We start from the raw sequence: 16373 nt of genomic DNA on the forward strand, positions 1-16373 counted from the left end.
CTACTTGAATTGTACGATCGTCGGCTCAGGAGTAATCCCCTACTCGAAATCGTAGGATCGAATGCATTTATTGCTGGGAGTTACCAATCCCAAGTTCGTCACTCGAAAACGGATGTTTGACCTGGATGCCATGCCATGTTGCAGTTGTAGTCGAAGTTAGTCTGAATAGGCTGGATTCTCCACAAAATGCCAAACAGGGCTGACATGGAGTCATAGATAATAAAGTTAATCTGGACGGACTTGATGTCTCACTAACACTGATGCCGAGTAGTGATCTCTCGAGTCGAGATGTATCTGCTATGGTGGAAGCCTTCGGGGTGCTATTCTACAATCCGGAGTCTGTGGAGTTACATATCGTAGCGACGAGCTATCAACAGTGAACTTGTGATGAGTACCTAACTATCGAACCATCGCTAGCTTTAGTCAATTTCTTCAGATACAGTTGATCAAAACTTGAAGGAAGGCCACCTACAGGGTGAATTCAGAATCGCCGAGTTGCCGTAGATTTAATTCTTCTTCCTGAGTCTGAGTCACCGAACACAGATGTTCGAAGCTCTGAGACACTCTAGCGCCGACTGGAAAATAAATTCAGCATGAATCAGTCGATCATCGAATTGTCCTTGCACCCTTGATAAATTCAACCGAAAGAATTATGAGTCCCTCGCTCTAGCGTGCGCTGCTTTTTCTTTTTTTTTCACTCACTCTCGTAAACAAACACGAGAAAGAAACAGATGAAAGAGGGGGCATTTTGCACCCTTTTTTATCTCGCTCTTTCTTGTGTTTATCAAAAAGAACGAGCGAGAAAAAAGAAAAAGCTGCACACGCAAGTGGCCCCTCGTCTAATGAGTACCAATAATCAAGGGTAGCTTTTGGGTTTCGCCGCATCAAAACAACGGCGTTCAGGTTCATGACTTTGTAGCGGGATGTTTCAAAGTTGTATCCGAGTTTTCATTCAGAAACAGAGGGAATTGAGCACTCATCACTGTCACCCAGTTGCGCAGCTGTATTCTGAGGCACTCAACACCATGGCGCTCTTTGATCAGTAGGGAGGGAGGTCTTTTTGGATGTCCGTTAAAATTCTTTCTAGAAGAAGGAATGCTTGAATGAAGGGAACTCATTTGGCACTCATCACGACAAAGTGTTCGTTTCAATGCGTCCTTTTGAGTTATTTTTGAAAACCCCAAGTCGTGACACTCACCTGAGAGCAACAAACCTCTCGAAAAGTCAATAGAAAAATATCTCGCGATCTCTGCATGGTTTCATGAAACTGCCTTTTTCCTCGCATACCATAACCTCGCATTTTCAAAATTGGAACCTCGCTTGAAGCCCCTTTGTGGCGCGGCTGATTTTCCGATTTGAGTTTCGATTTTAACATTAACGCTTAATCTTAGGTAAACTTCCACGCGGCGGATTTTCCCGTGTTTTTTTTCGGTTATAAAGCATCATGTATGATTAAATATTTCCTCTCTCCTTCTCTACCTATTCTTCTTCTTCTTGATTGCGATTGTTAGGCAGCGCGTCCTAGCGAACTTTTTCTAATGGTTCTGTGTTTTTTTTCTTCTAATCAATATAAGCAATGCACGAAGCGCAGGTTGCCATTTTGTATCTTGTGGGCGAAGCAAAAACCGAAAGCGTTTGTTTTTCCGTGTGGCGTGTGAGAGAGAAAAACATCAAGATCGTAGATTTTTGGATTTTGGCTCGCACTACTGCTGCTACTACCTCCTACATATCTCTACTATCACTACAAGCTAAAAGCTAGAACTAAGCGCGCGAAACTAGGTGTGATCAGTAGGCGGTGGTGTGGAGGCTGCGCGGCTTCGCGGATGGAGGAACTCAATGGGCAACGCCTACTGCTCTGATGGGTGCTCGGCCCAAACGCTTCGGGTTAAGTTACACACTCGCAAATCAAATTTACTCTGCTCTGCTCTCGTGCTAATAAGTAATCTTGTGTATTTTTTTTCTTGTTTGCTTATTTGTTTGTTCATCTTAAACTGTTTTTTTTTTGTTTTCCTTCATACACTCGTGAAAAAAGGCACTGAAATTGTTGTTTCTTTGTGGACAAAGGGGATCGGCGCTCCCGTCATTTTTTTGTTATTTAATTTTCCTTTAATAATTTAGTTTTTTTTTTATTTACTTTATAAGCATTTGTGTGTTTCAGTTTAATTCTTTTTACACTTGGTTGTGTTATTTAGGTATAAATGTATAAGTTTATTTACTTGTGTTGCTTCATTTTTTCGTCATGGGAGCATGAGTGCCCGCGCGTGGGTTTCATAACACTCGTATTGTTCGCAATCGAGCGTTTAAGCATGCGTTTGCGTGCGTGTGTGTGAGTGCTATCATGGCGTTCGTGTATGTCTTATGTATGTGTAAGTTCAGTGCAAAATAGTCGGACGAATGAGTGGCGTTTGTAGCGCGGCGCGGCGGTTCAGTTTTTTTTATTTCTGTTTTATGTGCCTTTTGTTTGTCGTTTTTGTTTTCATTTGTGGAAAGAACGGCGCGGAAACAACAAACGACGAGAAGATTGTTACGCGGCAGGGAATTGCTTCAGCGGTTTCAAGCGAGGTTCTCATTTTGCGGGTTCTCATCAATTTCGTAACTCTTTTCCCTTTTTAGCGTCACTGTCGTTCTGTGTCTCTCTCGGCGAGAGAGAAAGTGTGTGTGGCAAGAAACAATTCGTATCCACGATGCATAAAAATACTCAAATGTTCATATGTATATGTCTGTGTATGCGTGTGTTCCTTCTAATCGTTCATCTCTGTTCTACTTCTCTTTTTTTATTCGATTTCTCTCTTTCTATCTGGTTTGGTATTTTTATGTTTGTTATGTCTAACTAGTCGCTCTTTATAGTTAAATCTTTGGTATGGTTCTGTGTCTGTTATTATTCGTTCCATTCCACGCGGTCGTCGTTTTTATTTTCTTCATCTATTCAAGCACAATGTACAAGAATGGAAATTTGCCGTCTAATATTTTCTTCTCTTCGTTCGGATGACAAAAATGTAACTTATGTAAGATGCAGTTTGTTGCAATTCTCGCTCTCACTCGCAATCTCTCGCATGTCTATCTTCGTCTAGTTGAATTGCTACTTTTCTCTAGCTCATGGCCCTCTCTCATTCTTGCTCTCACTTCGAACTAAGTTGTGACACAGCGTGTTCTGACACAGCGTCTCTGCTCTTTGTTTCCTATATATCTCATAATTTTTTGAAATTCTAGCTGCTGTCTGACAGTTTCTCACTAAATATGTGTGTGTGTGTCTGTATGTGTGAATGTGGGTCTGTGTTTTTCGATAATTGATAAAAATATATTATTTGAAAATAGTTTTTTTCTGCCTTTTTCCTCCAATCGGAATATTGGAGATAACATTTTTTTTGCAAAAAATATTTCGCTTACATTTGCCTCTTCATTTTCCTCTCTTCTGTCTCGCTATTTGAATCGCGAAGCATCCATAGAATTATGCCACATTGCTAACATACAAACAGAAGCATTGGAGCAGCCAAGAGTCGCCCGAGAGCGTCATTCGTGCATCGCAGCAACCGCAGAAATCGTGCAGCATGGTCGTCCGGGCAACGACGCGAAGAACATTATGAATGTATGAGAGTGTATAACAACATCGATTCGCGATGACGATAAGCGACGCGACGACGCGAAAGCGAAGAAATATATTTGAAGCGAAGCTCTGAGCGCTGAGGTATAAAAAACGATGACGATGACGTGCGTTCGGCCGGCGAAGCTTAGCCGCCGAATACCTGCCGAACGACGAATAGCTGCCGTCACTACTTGCTGTGATTGTGTGGGAAAATGCGCGATCGGTCGACTCTCGGCTCTCGGTCGGTTAAAACGCGCACGGAAGAGATGCTTTCACGCTGTTAGATTCGAGGAAAATGCATTGGAAAGAAATAAATGTTTCATCTCTTCTAGTGTGTGTATGTGTGTGTGTGTTTGTGTGCAGGTGTTCGTGTCGGTGATGTTTTCTGCTTGCGTTCGTGTAGTTTTCCTCCTTTTAAAAAAATAGATCGCGTTTTTATTTGCTTACTTTTTTGTTTCTTTTTTTTGTTTTGATTTACCGAACATCATTTCGTGGGATAATGCTCAAAAAATTTGTTACTTAACTTACTTACAATTAGTTGTTATTTTTTTATTTAATTTGTTATGTTATTCTTTAATGATAATATTTGAAAAGCTTGACTAGTGTTCTTTTTTATTATTAAGTAAAGGCTCGCCCCAACCCCTCGCGTTTGATTTACAAATTAGTAATGTATTATATAATAATTACAGTACTTTCTCTTTTTATTGCACGCAGAAACATATTAATAATGATTTTTTGTTCTTTTTAGCGTTTGTGTTGTTGTCGCTTGTTTATCTTTATAAATCCTCCTTTTGCTGTTGTTTGTTTGTTTTTTTTTGTCTCTACAACAGTTGAACAAAACCTGTGCGATTTTTATTTTTCCTCTTATTCGGTAATATAAAAAGCCTTAACATTATCGCAGCAATGCCGTTTGTTTGAAAGTTTTTTTTTGTGTTTTTTACATTTTTGTTTGCTTTATAGAAAAATAAAAAATAAAAATGCACATGATGATTCTGTATGTTCTTGCTTTAGCCAATATAATATATTTACTTCTTTAGTAATCTCACTTTATTCACATGTCTCCGTGTGTGTTTGTGTGTATCTTTGTTATTGAATGTTTCTGATCTTGTTTTAAAGCAGCTCCCTCTTCATGTTCTTTGCATTGGCTTGGATGTTGTTACAACTCAACCGCTTCGCTTTGATTGTTTCTGATTTTCTTCATTTTTGTTCGAGAATTCTTAACGCATGCTTACTCCGCTTTACAACTTTTCTTGTATTTTTTGCCATAATTTGCTTCCCCGAACATTCGCCACGTTCGACGGACAGATGAAGTTTGATGATTTTCTTTGGTTTCTTTGCTCCTGTAATGGTATTTTCTCCACTTCCTCCTTTTCTCGTCACTTCTTCGTCGAAGTTGTTGAAATTGGGTGGTGGTGATTGCTGTTCGGTAGTAGTAGTAGTAGTAGTACTAGTTGTTTTGTTCAGGAAACCATACAAAACCAAGAAAGCGTTGGGAAGATAACGTGTCTTGTGAACCGAAGGAATACCTGAATGGGGGCCGAAACGTTGAAATGTACTGTTACAATATTGTGTGTATTTGTTCCTCGTCGTCAGGATGTTGAAATCTGTTTTGCTCTTCTGTTTCTTCTTCGTTTTTTGCAAGGTGACTGTTTTGTTCATTTCTGATTGCGTCACTTTTGTGTGTGTTTCGCTCACATTGTCCACACTCGTAGAAAAGAGAAAGTCTATTGATATTGGTTTTACCGGGCTTGCTTTGTGGTTTTGTTTCTTCTTTATTCGCTATTTGACATATCACACATGATTTATTTTTCTTTAATTTATATTTGTTTGTCTACTCCGCAGTTCATCACTTGTCACATTGGTTTGCTTTTCACTAGTTTCGTTTGCTTGCTTCTTGTTTGATACAGTTTGTTTATTGTTCGTTCACTTTCACTACCATTGGTTTTCGTTTGCATTAGTGTTGAAATATATTGTCCGTTTCACTTCTGGTTTTTGTTTTAATTAAGAGAAAGTTCTTTTGTTTTACTCCGTTGGTAAGGTCCCAGCACCATTTTTGTTTGTTTGTATGTGTTTTGTTTTCGGTTGTGTTTCGGTTACAGTTCGTGTCGTCAGTTCGGGTAACTGAAAAATCACTCCGTCAACAGATCGGTACTTTTAGTAGTATTGGTGAGAGGTTGTATGGAACTGAAATGACCACTCGCGCGTACGCGTGCGTATGGTTACGTGGGTTTCTGCTCGAAGAGTGGGACTCGCAACGGGGATAACTGAAAGGTTAACGGTCCTGGCAACTGAAGTGGAGGTTGAATCGCGTTTCTTCTTGTTTCCGGAATCTTTTCGGTGGAGTTCGATTCCGGCTGATTCTCGTTTTCTCTTCTTCCAGTTGAGCTTGTAGTTGTTCGATTCCATTCGCGCTTTTCTGTTCTTCGTTGAGATTGCTGTTGTTCACTTTTTGCTTTTCTTCTTTACACATGAGAGTGTTTGTGTGTTGTTTTGTTCACTGGATTTTTCCTATGCGATTAAAGTTTTGTTCTTTTTTAAATAATTAAATTTATTATATGGCAGTCGGCTTTCCCTTTCATTATTGAATAGTTTTTTTTTTGTTTTTAACTTTTTGTTGGTTTTGTTTGTTTAGAGTACTCTTATGTTTCCCTTAAATATTATTTCTGTCGTGCTTCTGAATCTGAATCAGAGAGAGGGGGGCGAGGCCTGGCTCAGACATCCGCCGATCGTGAAGTTATACTCGGCGATCGTGAGTGTATCACGACACGGTGACCGTTTTTAGTTACAAATCCATCACTTTCTACTAGGACGGCCGTTTGACGGCCTTGAGGATCATTATTGCCATCGGGCGATTCCTTTGGTGATAGATTGTGCTCCACTACTATACCTAAGTTAGCCTGAGAACCGCCGCCGCCAGAGCCCGGCGTTGTTCCTCCACCGACGATACTACCACTACCTGCTCCTGGACTAGTCACGCCACCGCCGGCACTACCACCGTCACCAGCACTACCACCACCACCACCACCACCGTCACCATCGTCGTTATCACAGGCATCAGCGTCGGTGTCGTCACCGCCACCTCCGCCTGCTTGGCGCTCTTTGTGCTTCCGCCACGCGTGCTGTATCACCCGGGCGCAGTACTCTTCCCGCTGGCGCCACAGCGTCGAAGATACCGGTTCGTACCCCACTTCATCCGGCCGGGCCTGAACTTCACCCAACTCGGCCGTCTCCTCGATCGGATTACCTTTCCGAGCGAAGAAGTCCTTCGTCAACGCGTCCAGAATGTCCACGCAGAACATCATGTCCCCTCGACAGATCGGAATATCCATCGAAATGATCTTGTACTTGTTCGGCTTGTGAATCTGCAGCGGTGGTTCCAGCACGTCCAAAAAGTCCGACAACTGATCGTACCGGATGTACTGCGTTCCGTCCGGATCGAACTGCTGCCAGATCTCGTAGTACATGTCGTAGTCGTCGTCCGTCAGACCCTCCTGCACGTCCTCCGTAGCCTGCGAGTAATTCTCGAGAATGACAGCGATGTACATGTTGATAACGATCAAAAAGCTTATAACAAGATATGCTAGCAAGTACGTGATGCCGATCGTAGCCGACCCGCAGTTCCCAGGGTAACCCTTGTCGTTATCCGGCGGCAGGCATTCGTCCTCGTTGATGATACCGTCCAACACGCCATCCCATCCGGCCGACGTAGACATCTACACAATACAAAAAAAAACCGATCAGTCTCATTCCTCGTTCCCAACACCCCCAAAAATTCACCTGAAACAGCAGAATCATACTCTGGCCGAACGTCTTAAAATTGTACACGTCGTCCAGCCCGCTCTTGTCCTTCACGTGCATGAAGAACGACATCCCGAAGATGGCGAAGATGAACATCACCAAGAACAGCAGCAGACAGATGTTGAACAGGGCCGGCAGGGACATGGCCAACGCAAACAGCAACGTTCGGATACCTTTGGCGCCCTTGACGAGACGCAGCACACGACCGACCTTGGCCACTCGCACGACTCGGAGCAACGTGGGCGACACGAAGTACTTCTCGATCAGATCGCTCAGCACGAGACCTGGAATGGTGGAGGGAAATGTAAAATTGTTAGTTTGGATTCTTACTGTTGCCTGTTAATTGCCGAACTATTTCTTATCACTAATAACGTTAAATTCGGATTTCCATCTCAAACGTGAAATCTGTGCTGCTGAACGCCAGTGAAACCTGGAGAACACTCAACGGCTGCACGTCTTCATCAATAGATGCCTGCGGTAAATAATGTGTGCATGATCTCCAACGTGGAGCTCCATCATTCATCAGCGTTTAGATGCTTAACTTCGTGCGACGGCGAACTTTGTTCGATCGTAGATTTCTGTGGAATCCAAAGTAAGCTTGCAACAGCTGGCACACGATGATAAATTACAAGATGAATCATCGACTCCATGACATGACTTCTAACAAAACGAATTCAAAAGAGGGCCACAGCCTCGATCACGCGCAGACCTCACGCGGGCGATAAACCGCAACAGGATCCACTCAAATAAGCTACCAAAAATGATGTACCAGGTAACTGGACGTACTAATCGGCTACTCCAGCTTGCGAAAGCGTATCAGCAAGAACCTTTTGCAAGATCTGCTGAAGCTCTGCAAGTCGGTGGCTGTGGTCAAGGAGTCCGCCCGAACGGACAGCTTATTCTTGCCTAAACCTCGACCATGGTGCCTGGAACCATGCAGCACGCCGGAGCAGTATGGGAGAGGATATACCGTAGAGACTCGGCCAAATGGAGGCAAGAAGTGCCCGGGGGAAGACCGCGGACCGCCGAGGACGAAGAAGACGGCCAGCACTTAAAGGCAGGTACCTAAGCCGGCTGCTAGGAAAATCGCGCAAAGCTAAACCCCTAAATTTGACTTCTTGAAGCCGAGGACCGAGTCCGAACGTTGCAACGAGAATATTTGGATCACGATAAGGAAGAAAGCAGATGACAAAGGTAAAGCCAGTCTGCGAGCACAAAAGGTGCAACGCTCCGGTCGTCAAGACTGAGGCGAACATGTACGCCGAGGTGTTGAGGACCATTACAAATCGACTCGTCGCTGGGCGCGGAAGTGAAAACCATCCGGCGCAATAGGACAGGAGAGATAACTCTGGTGCTCAAATAGTTTTCGGTCAAACAGGCACCTCCTATAAGGCACTACCCCAAGAGATCCTAGGCGAGAAGGTGCAGGTGAGAGCTCTGACAGCGGAGGCGACCCTCCAGCATAAAAACCTGGACGAGATCACCGAAGCCGAGGAGCATACACTTAAGCAGCAGTGCGATGTTAATCAATCTGCCTGCGAAAAGAGCCAACAGGCACGCAGATCTCGACGGTTAAGCTCTCAGTAGAAGAGGTTAACAAGACGGCTGCATTTCAGCTGCCAACGTACAACCGGTCGGTTTCCCGTCCAAGACTTGGTAACACATGAAACACGAAACGCGGACTTCACATAGCGAACCTTGGTGTACTACGGTAGTGGCTACTCCCCTTCAAGATGACCGATTGTCCACTACTAGATTCGCTATCCAGCGTACTATCGGGTTTGAGTCCTGTGGTGGGGATTTCAGTGCATGGGCTGTCGAATGGAGCAGTCGCTTAACTAACCTGGGCTCTGCTCGAGGTCCCTTGAGGTTGTGGAAACACTTCTCCCGTACTTATCATGAGATGCACCCAGGGGTACTGTACAATATGGTCAAGTCCGTCAAAGCCAAGTAATCCCGGCAACAAATGAGGAACACATCACTATAGCGAAGTTACTTGGGGTCAACAAGGCACCAGGCTTGGATGGTATTCCAATCATAGCCATCAAGACGGTGTGATTGCAGCTTGCTCTGACATGAGATCGTTCATAAACCACGACTTTTGAAGGAGAGGGGAGAGTCTGACCTAAGTTTACGCTCCATGCAAGTTTTAAAATTTGTATGGACAAAAGTGTACGAGGGGGAGGGTGGTTCTAGAATGGCCAAAATTTGGTCTACGTGGTTTATTAGCAGCCCTCATGTTCAGAATGATAACCCCAGTTGGGACGTTACGTTAAGAAGAAGGCACGCTCGAGAGCTACTTCCAGAACAGAAAGCTCCTCTAAAAGACGTACCGCGAAAAAGAAAAGAAGGGATGGTAACGCTAGGCTTAATAGACAGACATTCCAAATTGAAAATACAACAAATGGCTCTTTTTTGTGTGGTAGTAAAATCGAAATTACTCGACCAAATAAGCATTCCGGAACATGAAGTAAACATAAAAAGTTGCGTATTCAAATCATTCTTGATTTCTATTCACTAACTTTTCACAAAACTTTCCCATTTTCCAACAAACAACGTTTTTCGCAATTTTCCATACGATATGACAGTTCTTCACTACCATTTTTCCGTGAGCTTGCGATGAAATTTTCAGAATGTTGACATCCGAGAGTAGCACAGACGTTGGATTGAATACAAACGATGGTGTCGCCGCCGGGCTGTCAGCGTCGGAAACTGAATGCTATAAAGGTTCTTGTCCACACTTTTCGATGCTTGCGCCACCTGGTAACATTCAATTGAAAAGTAAACAGCTTTTACCAAGGGGACGGCAACCTATTTTTTCACTATGGAGTTTGACAGGTTGGATTGTGCCTCCTTACGTGGAGCATAAATTTATGCTCCAGCCAAAATATTCACCAACACAGTCGTGGAATTTAAATGTTTACCTTTTTACGAGAGATATCGGTGCAAAACGCTTACATCACATTAGATCTCATTAAAGTGTTGGTCATGAAAAAGCGGCATTAATTGATAATTTTCAATTTCAGAGTGTCGATGCTTAGATAAAGTTTCTACAGAGAATAGGAATTGCTTGTGAAAAGACACACAACACGTCTTTTCGTAAACTTTGTTCGCCAAAGTGCGTTTTTCCTTATTTTCTCCCGCTGCTGCATTGAATGAATGTTGGTATTAGTGAGCACTGGTTGCGCATGATGAGCGGCAACAAAATCAGATCACCATAGCATCCCCGTGGCTTTTACACTATTACAAAAGGCTGAAATTCATATAAGCATACCTAAATTGCAAATCCTCTTGTTCTTCTTAGCGTAACATCCCAACTAGGACATAGTCTACTTCTCAGCTATAAGCTCTTACCCGTGGAGATGAACCAGCCGCGGGCTGAAAATCTCCTTAATGAAGGCAATAATAATAATAGGCTCTTACTCGGTTATTTTTTAAGATCTTCCTTTGCTAATTGCCGTAGTGGGCACAAAGATCCTTTAAACTATATTTTCACCATGAAAAGTTTATTACTGACCGGACATGGTCTTGATGAATTTTCGCGTGGTTACCGCTTCACCCGAAGGTACTGTACACAAATGCACAAGATGTGACTAGTAAGAGTTTAAAGCGACACTCTTTCAGTTGCCTTCACGAGTCGTGAATCACGACATGGCGTTTAATGTTTATTGGCCATAGTGCTTTCTCAAAGTAAGTTTTGCCAAAATAACGAGCCGTTTTAGTGCAACACCTTCGGGAAAGTCGTAACGAAATGTCAAAGAAGTGTCACGCTTGATCGTACAAAAAATGTGCTCTTTATGAGATTCCCAAAGAGGTTCCGTCAGGGATTTCTTCAAGAATTCTTGCCAGGATTCCTTCAGGAAGTACTCTCGAGATTTTTTGCAAAAATTTTTTTTGGCTTTCTTAAGAAATACCTTCTGAAATAACTTCAGAAATTCCTAAATTCCTTCAAAATTCCTTCCAAAATTTCCGAGATTCCTCCAAGAATTTCTTCTATGATTACCACAGCATTTTTCTAAAGATTCCTCCGGGAATTTATTTCGTGGTTTCTCCACATTTTTTTTCTAGGATTCCTCTAGAATTTCCTTCCTGTTTTGGGATTCCTTTAGAAGTTCCCTCAGGGATCCTTTCTGATATTCCTAAGCGGTGCCCCTAGGAACTCCTTTCAGGGATCCTTGAGATATTCCTCCTGGGACGTCATGGGAGTTGATCTACAGCAGTTTCTTCACAAGTTTTTTTTTACTTTCACAAGGATAATATGCCTGAGAATTCCTGCAATTTCACCCGGGATTCCTCCAGGAGTTCTCACGGGGATTGGTTCAGGAATTCCCTCCAATATTCCTGGCACTTGTCGGGATACCTGGAGTTTTATTCAACTTAAGCGACTTCGCTATTGCGATGAGTTCATCGTTCGTCACCGGGGCGACCTCGCTATGACCGGTTTGGCCATAGGAGACGGGGACCCATGGTTAGCAATTCCAGAAGTAGTTACTGGAAGAATTTTGGAAGAATTACGGAGAAGTTTTTGGAAGAATACTGCCACAAGTTCTTGTAGGATTTTTGGAAGGATCTCGGAAAGAATTCTTGAAGAAATCCCAGAAGGAACTCGAGCAGAAATCACGCATGAAATTTCAGGGAGGAATCCCAGACGAAATTTTGAAAAGAGTGCCAGGAATATTGGAGGGAATTGCTGCAAGAATACCGTGAATTCATTCCGGAATTCAGTCAGGAGTTGTTTCTGCGATTTCTTCATCTTTTATGGTTTAAAATTTCAATATTTCCATTTGGTATTTGCCTTATGAGCAGACATCCTGTTATGGTCAGGGGGACTCAGGGGCACTACATGCAAATTTCAGAGGTCCTCAGGGATACATCAAGGAATCAGGAGCTTTCAGGAGGTCTCTGGGGCGCTTCAAGGGGTTTCAAGGGGCTCGAGGGGATCTCAGGGAATCCGAGGAGGTCTCAGGAACATTTAAGGAGGCTTCAGGGGGCCTCAGGGGCGTTCCAGGGAGTCTAAGGAGCTTTTCAAGGGATCCACAGGAGTTTCCGGGGGATTCCTGGAGTTCTCAGGCGTTTCAGATGGTTCCAGGGTCGCTTCAGGGAGTCTCATGGGCGTTTCTTAGGCTCCAAATTATGGCTAATGTTGCATACTGCTGTCATACACTACATACATGCTACATACGATGCATGGATGTTATTTGCCTTGAACACAAAATAAAGCAGCATGATTGTAACACAAATCAAGATAATAGGAGTTTAAAATCACAGTTTCGCAATATAGACCTGATGTTCCAGTGGTTCCGAAAATTGCGAAAGAATCATGCGGGTAACTCGGGAACCGGATGTGTGAGAACATTGATTTTCGGAACAGGTGTCAGGGGGTCTGAGGGGGCATTTCAAGAAGTTTCAGAGTATTTTCGGTGGGTTTCAGGGGCAGGCGTTACGCAAGGGGTTTCGAGGGTTCCCGAGGATCACAGATGCGTTACTTGGGGTCCGAGGAGCTTTAGGGTGATTTCGAAGGCATTTCAGGAAGCTTTAAAAGATTTTGGGCGGATTTCAGAGGTGTTACGCAGGCGTTTCAGGGAGTTTCGAAGGGTCTGCGTTATATGGAGTCCGTGGCGGTTTTGGGGGATTTTAGAGGCATTTCATACAGAATTTATACCTTACAGACATGGCAAGTCCTGCACTGGTATACCACTATAGTGGCTATACCACTATAGTGGCTTTACATCACATCATCACATCACAGATACCCCTTTATAAAAACCCTTGAAACCCTAGCTCGGACTGGAGGGTTGACGATTTCACGTACAGTGACTATCTGGCGATTCAAAACAGGGTGAACCACGGAGGCAATCCCTACCCAGAAATGGACGCAAACTGGTATACTACTGGTGGTGTCCAGTAATCGCAGAACTACGCGCATCCTGCCTAAGAGCTAGAAGGAGGATGCAAAGAGCTCGCACCGATGAGGATAGAATGGAGCGTAGTGAGGCCTTGAAAATCACGACCCCTTGGGGTGATGCCTTCAAAGAAGTCATGGCCAAAACGAAGGGCGCGTCAGCACCCCAAGAACGCTCCCCTGAGATGCTGCAGAAAATCCTGGAAACACTGTTCCCGCGCCACGATACAAGACTATTGGTCCCCGTCCTCTATGGCCAAACCGGCCAGAGTGAGGTCGCCCCGTGACGAACGATGAACTCATCGCAATAGCGAAGTCGCTCAAGTTTAATAAGTCTCCGGGTCTGAACGGTATCCCGGTAACGCTAGCCCTGATATGTCCAGAATGGCTGTGCAGATTGTGGTGAAGGTAGTGAATAAGTAAAAGGGAATAACAGAAAAAAATGTTAATGCAAATAAAATTGAAATTAAATCGACATATGAAAACGGGAGCGCCTAATACTATTCCTTGTTAGGAATGCAACATGTCACGCGCGACGTCGAGGAGGAAAGGAAGACGACGCAACATAATATAAAAGTGACACGTCGTGAACGAGCAGTCAGTTGATCGACGATTGCAGAGCGGAGCAGTAACCCACAGTAATAGCAGCAACCGGGCCGAGGCTTCTTTGGAGTGCTAATTCCGTAGCTGGTCAAAAGTGAGGTTTTGGGAGTTTTCCTCGCTTAGACCAGCTAAAGAAACAGCACAACAGAAGCGCCCACACAACTACATCCCGCTCCACCGGTTAGTAAGCGGGTGGAATCGCTTTCTACCAGTTGGAGCGTCGAGCTGGAGTAGCCAACGGAAGATGCCGGAAGCCGGTCACGACATGGCACAGCCGGTAAAGCTGAACCAGTACAAGTAAGATGCGGTAAAAATGGAGATGTTCTTAAAACAGACTCACAGACTCCGGTGGAAATAGACGGAGTTCTGAAAAGAAATAAGTCAAGGCACTCCGGTGGAAATAGACGGAGTAGCAAAAAAAAAAATATTACGCAAAATGAATGTTTAAACAGTCTCCGGTGGAAATAGACGGAGTTCTGGAATGGCACTCCGGTGGAGATAGACGGAGTTGCAAAAAATATATGAGAAGAAAAAAAATGCAAAATTCAAAATGAAAAACAGCGCAAAAAAAATTCAGTATGAAAAAAGAGTGAGAATTTCAAGATCAAAATGGTTTGGAAAGTCAGCTGGAGAAAAAGTTGAATAATGAAATCATGTGTTTGTGTGACTGCAAAAATTACAAGTGATTGGTAGTTGCCATCGGTTGCCATTTCGTTAGTACTCGGCAAAAATATGGAAAGTACTGGTCAAGTTCCGCCTCAAATTTGCTATGGCAGTTCGCAGACGGATAGTTCGAAAAAAAGTTTAACACCGGTAACGCCTTCCGTGCAAATCAAATGGAGCTGTACTTCCGCTTTGGGAGCAGCAAACTTAGCTTAAGAAACATGTCGAGGCAAACAAAACAGTAGTTTATTTTGATCAAATTGCTCAATGCTATTCGAAAGGGATAATGCTACCCGGATGTCAATGAAAATATATCTTATTTAACAACGCATATGTCATTCAATTGCTCGATGGTGGTTTGGTAATTTTCCAGATTTTAGGAAATCTGATGCTGAAAGCCAGATTTGGAAAACGGATCGAAATGTATCAAACTACGAAATGGATTTTTTGTGAAAGTTTTGCATCTGGTGAAACGTTTTACTGCCGCCTGCCTACGTTGCTTTGACAAACAGGTCTGTGGAGATTGCAATCATGTTTCTCGAACAAACACACGTCAGCCCTGCGCGAATCCACTGTAAAAAATATGATAGGTTCACCAAATATCCAAATCTAGATGTGTCACACCCTTGAAGCTGAGTTTTTTTTTGTGAAGATTGAGTTTGATGCATCATCTTGGAAATATCGTTTCTATGAGGATGCCATCAACCTGGTCGGTGGCCAGATGTTACTCAAAATGTATTATTGTCAACGTCAGCAAGCCAGAGAAGTTGCTTGCCGTGCTATGAAGAAAAAAAATAAATGTTTTAATTATACATGCCGCTTTTAAATACGTTGATATGTTGAAATGCTTCCGTAACGTACCTTAATAAGATTTTAGGCAATAACGAAATGGCAAGTTTGATATAACTTTCACGTGATACGCAACGACCTTCTTACATATTTTTCTTCGTTAAATGAGCGGTCAGCTATCCTGAAACTTCCTGGCTTTTGTAATTTTATTTCTGCTAGTTTAAATACTTAATAACTGCTCTGAGAATAATGTACACTGTGGAAGTTATTGGAAAACTTGATGATCGTGCATTGACACTGCATAAATGATGCGGCTATTTAGGTGTTTTTAAATTATATAATAGTGTATGCAACAAGTACTTGCCAATACGAGTCGATCAGAAATTCAAATGAAAACTACGTGGAAAATTCCTGAATAATTAAAAACGTTTGACGTCTCACAAAGTTTGACATTTGGTAAAATTAGAGTTTATCGAATACGAAATCGATGGCTATGGATTTTGACAATAATAAGCTACAGTTTTTTTTCTTGGTGGTGAATTGATTCATTTTCAATGTTTTTCGCCGAAATATGTGTTCTTACGAAGGAATAAAACTAAGTTCATGACTTGTCTATAACAACGAATAAGAACTTCGATACACTGACTGGGCGCTAATAAATAACTACCAAAGCATTCGCAAAAAAAGTAACAAATTTTTGGTTATTTGATGTTTATTTTCATTTAACTTTCAATATGGAAAGAGGGGCAAACGATTAGTTGAATATACTAAACCATAAAACAGACAATGTAAATTAGTAATGTGATTTGCTGGTTTACGCTGATGGCAAGAAATGTATTGGCCTTTCGCGATGCATTTAAACTTCTGGTAAGAAATCGCGTAAGAAATCTGGAAACCTTGCTTTTTTTACATCAGTACGGAACTGAGAAGAATCACTAAAGCAAGTGAAGCTTTCATGCAAAATTGTTTGACCATTCCGAAAGAAAAACACACTGATTGGAGATTATTTGAGCGATTCCGTTTAGCTTAACAATA

At 42.8% G+C, this 16373-nt stretch overlaps 1 protein-coding gene across 50 annotated transcripts in view; it reads right to left on the reverse strand.

The window, feature by feature from the left end:
- The window catches only part of LOC109421922 (sodium channel protein para), a 521170-nt gene that overhangs the window by 10066 nt on the left and 494731 nt on the right, over window positions 1-16373 (reverse strand). For all 50 annotated transcript variants that reach the window (XM_062855155.1, XM_062855169.1, XM_062855173.1 and 47 more), the window contains 2 exons: window positions 7361-7665; window positions 5-7296 (listed from right to left, as the gene is read on the reverse strand). In XM_062855155.1, coding sequence (XP_062711139.1) covers window positions 6295-7296; window positions 7361-7665 — 1307 coding nt within the window. In that variant the 3' untranslated portion in view covers window positions 5-6294. The remainder of the gene's footprint in view (window positions 1-4; window positions 7297-7360; window positions 7666-16373) is intronic.

This window comes from Aedes albopictus, chromosome 3 (assembly GCF_035046485.1).
Source record: "Aedes albopictus strain Foshan chromosome 3, AalbF5, whole genome shotgun sequence".
NCBI classification, from domain to species: Eukaryota; Metazoa; Arthropoda; class Insecta; order Diptera; family Culicidae; genus Aedes; species Aedes albopictus.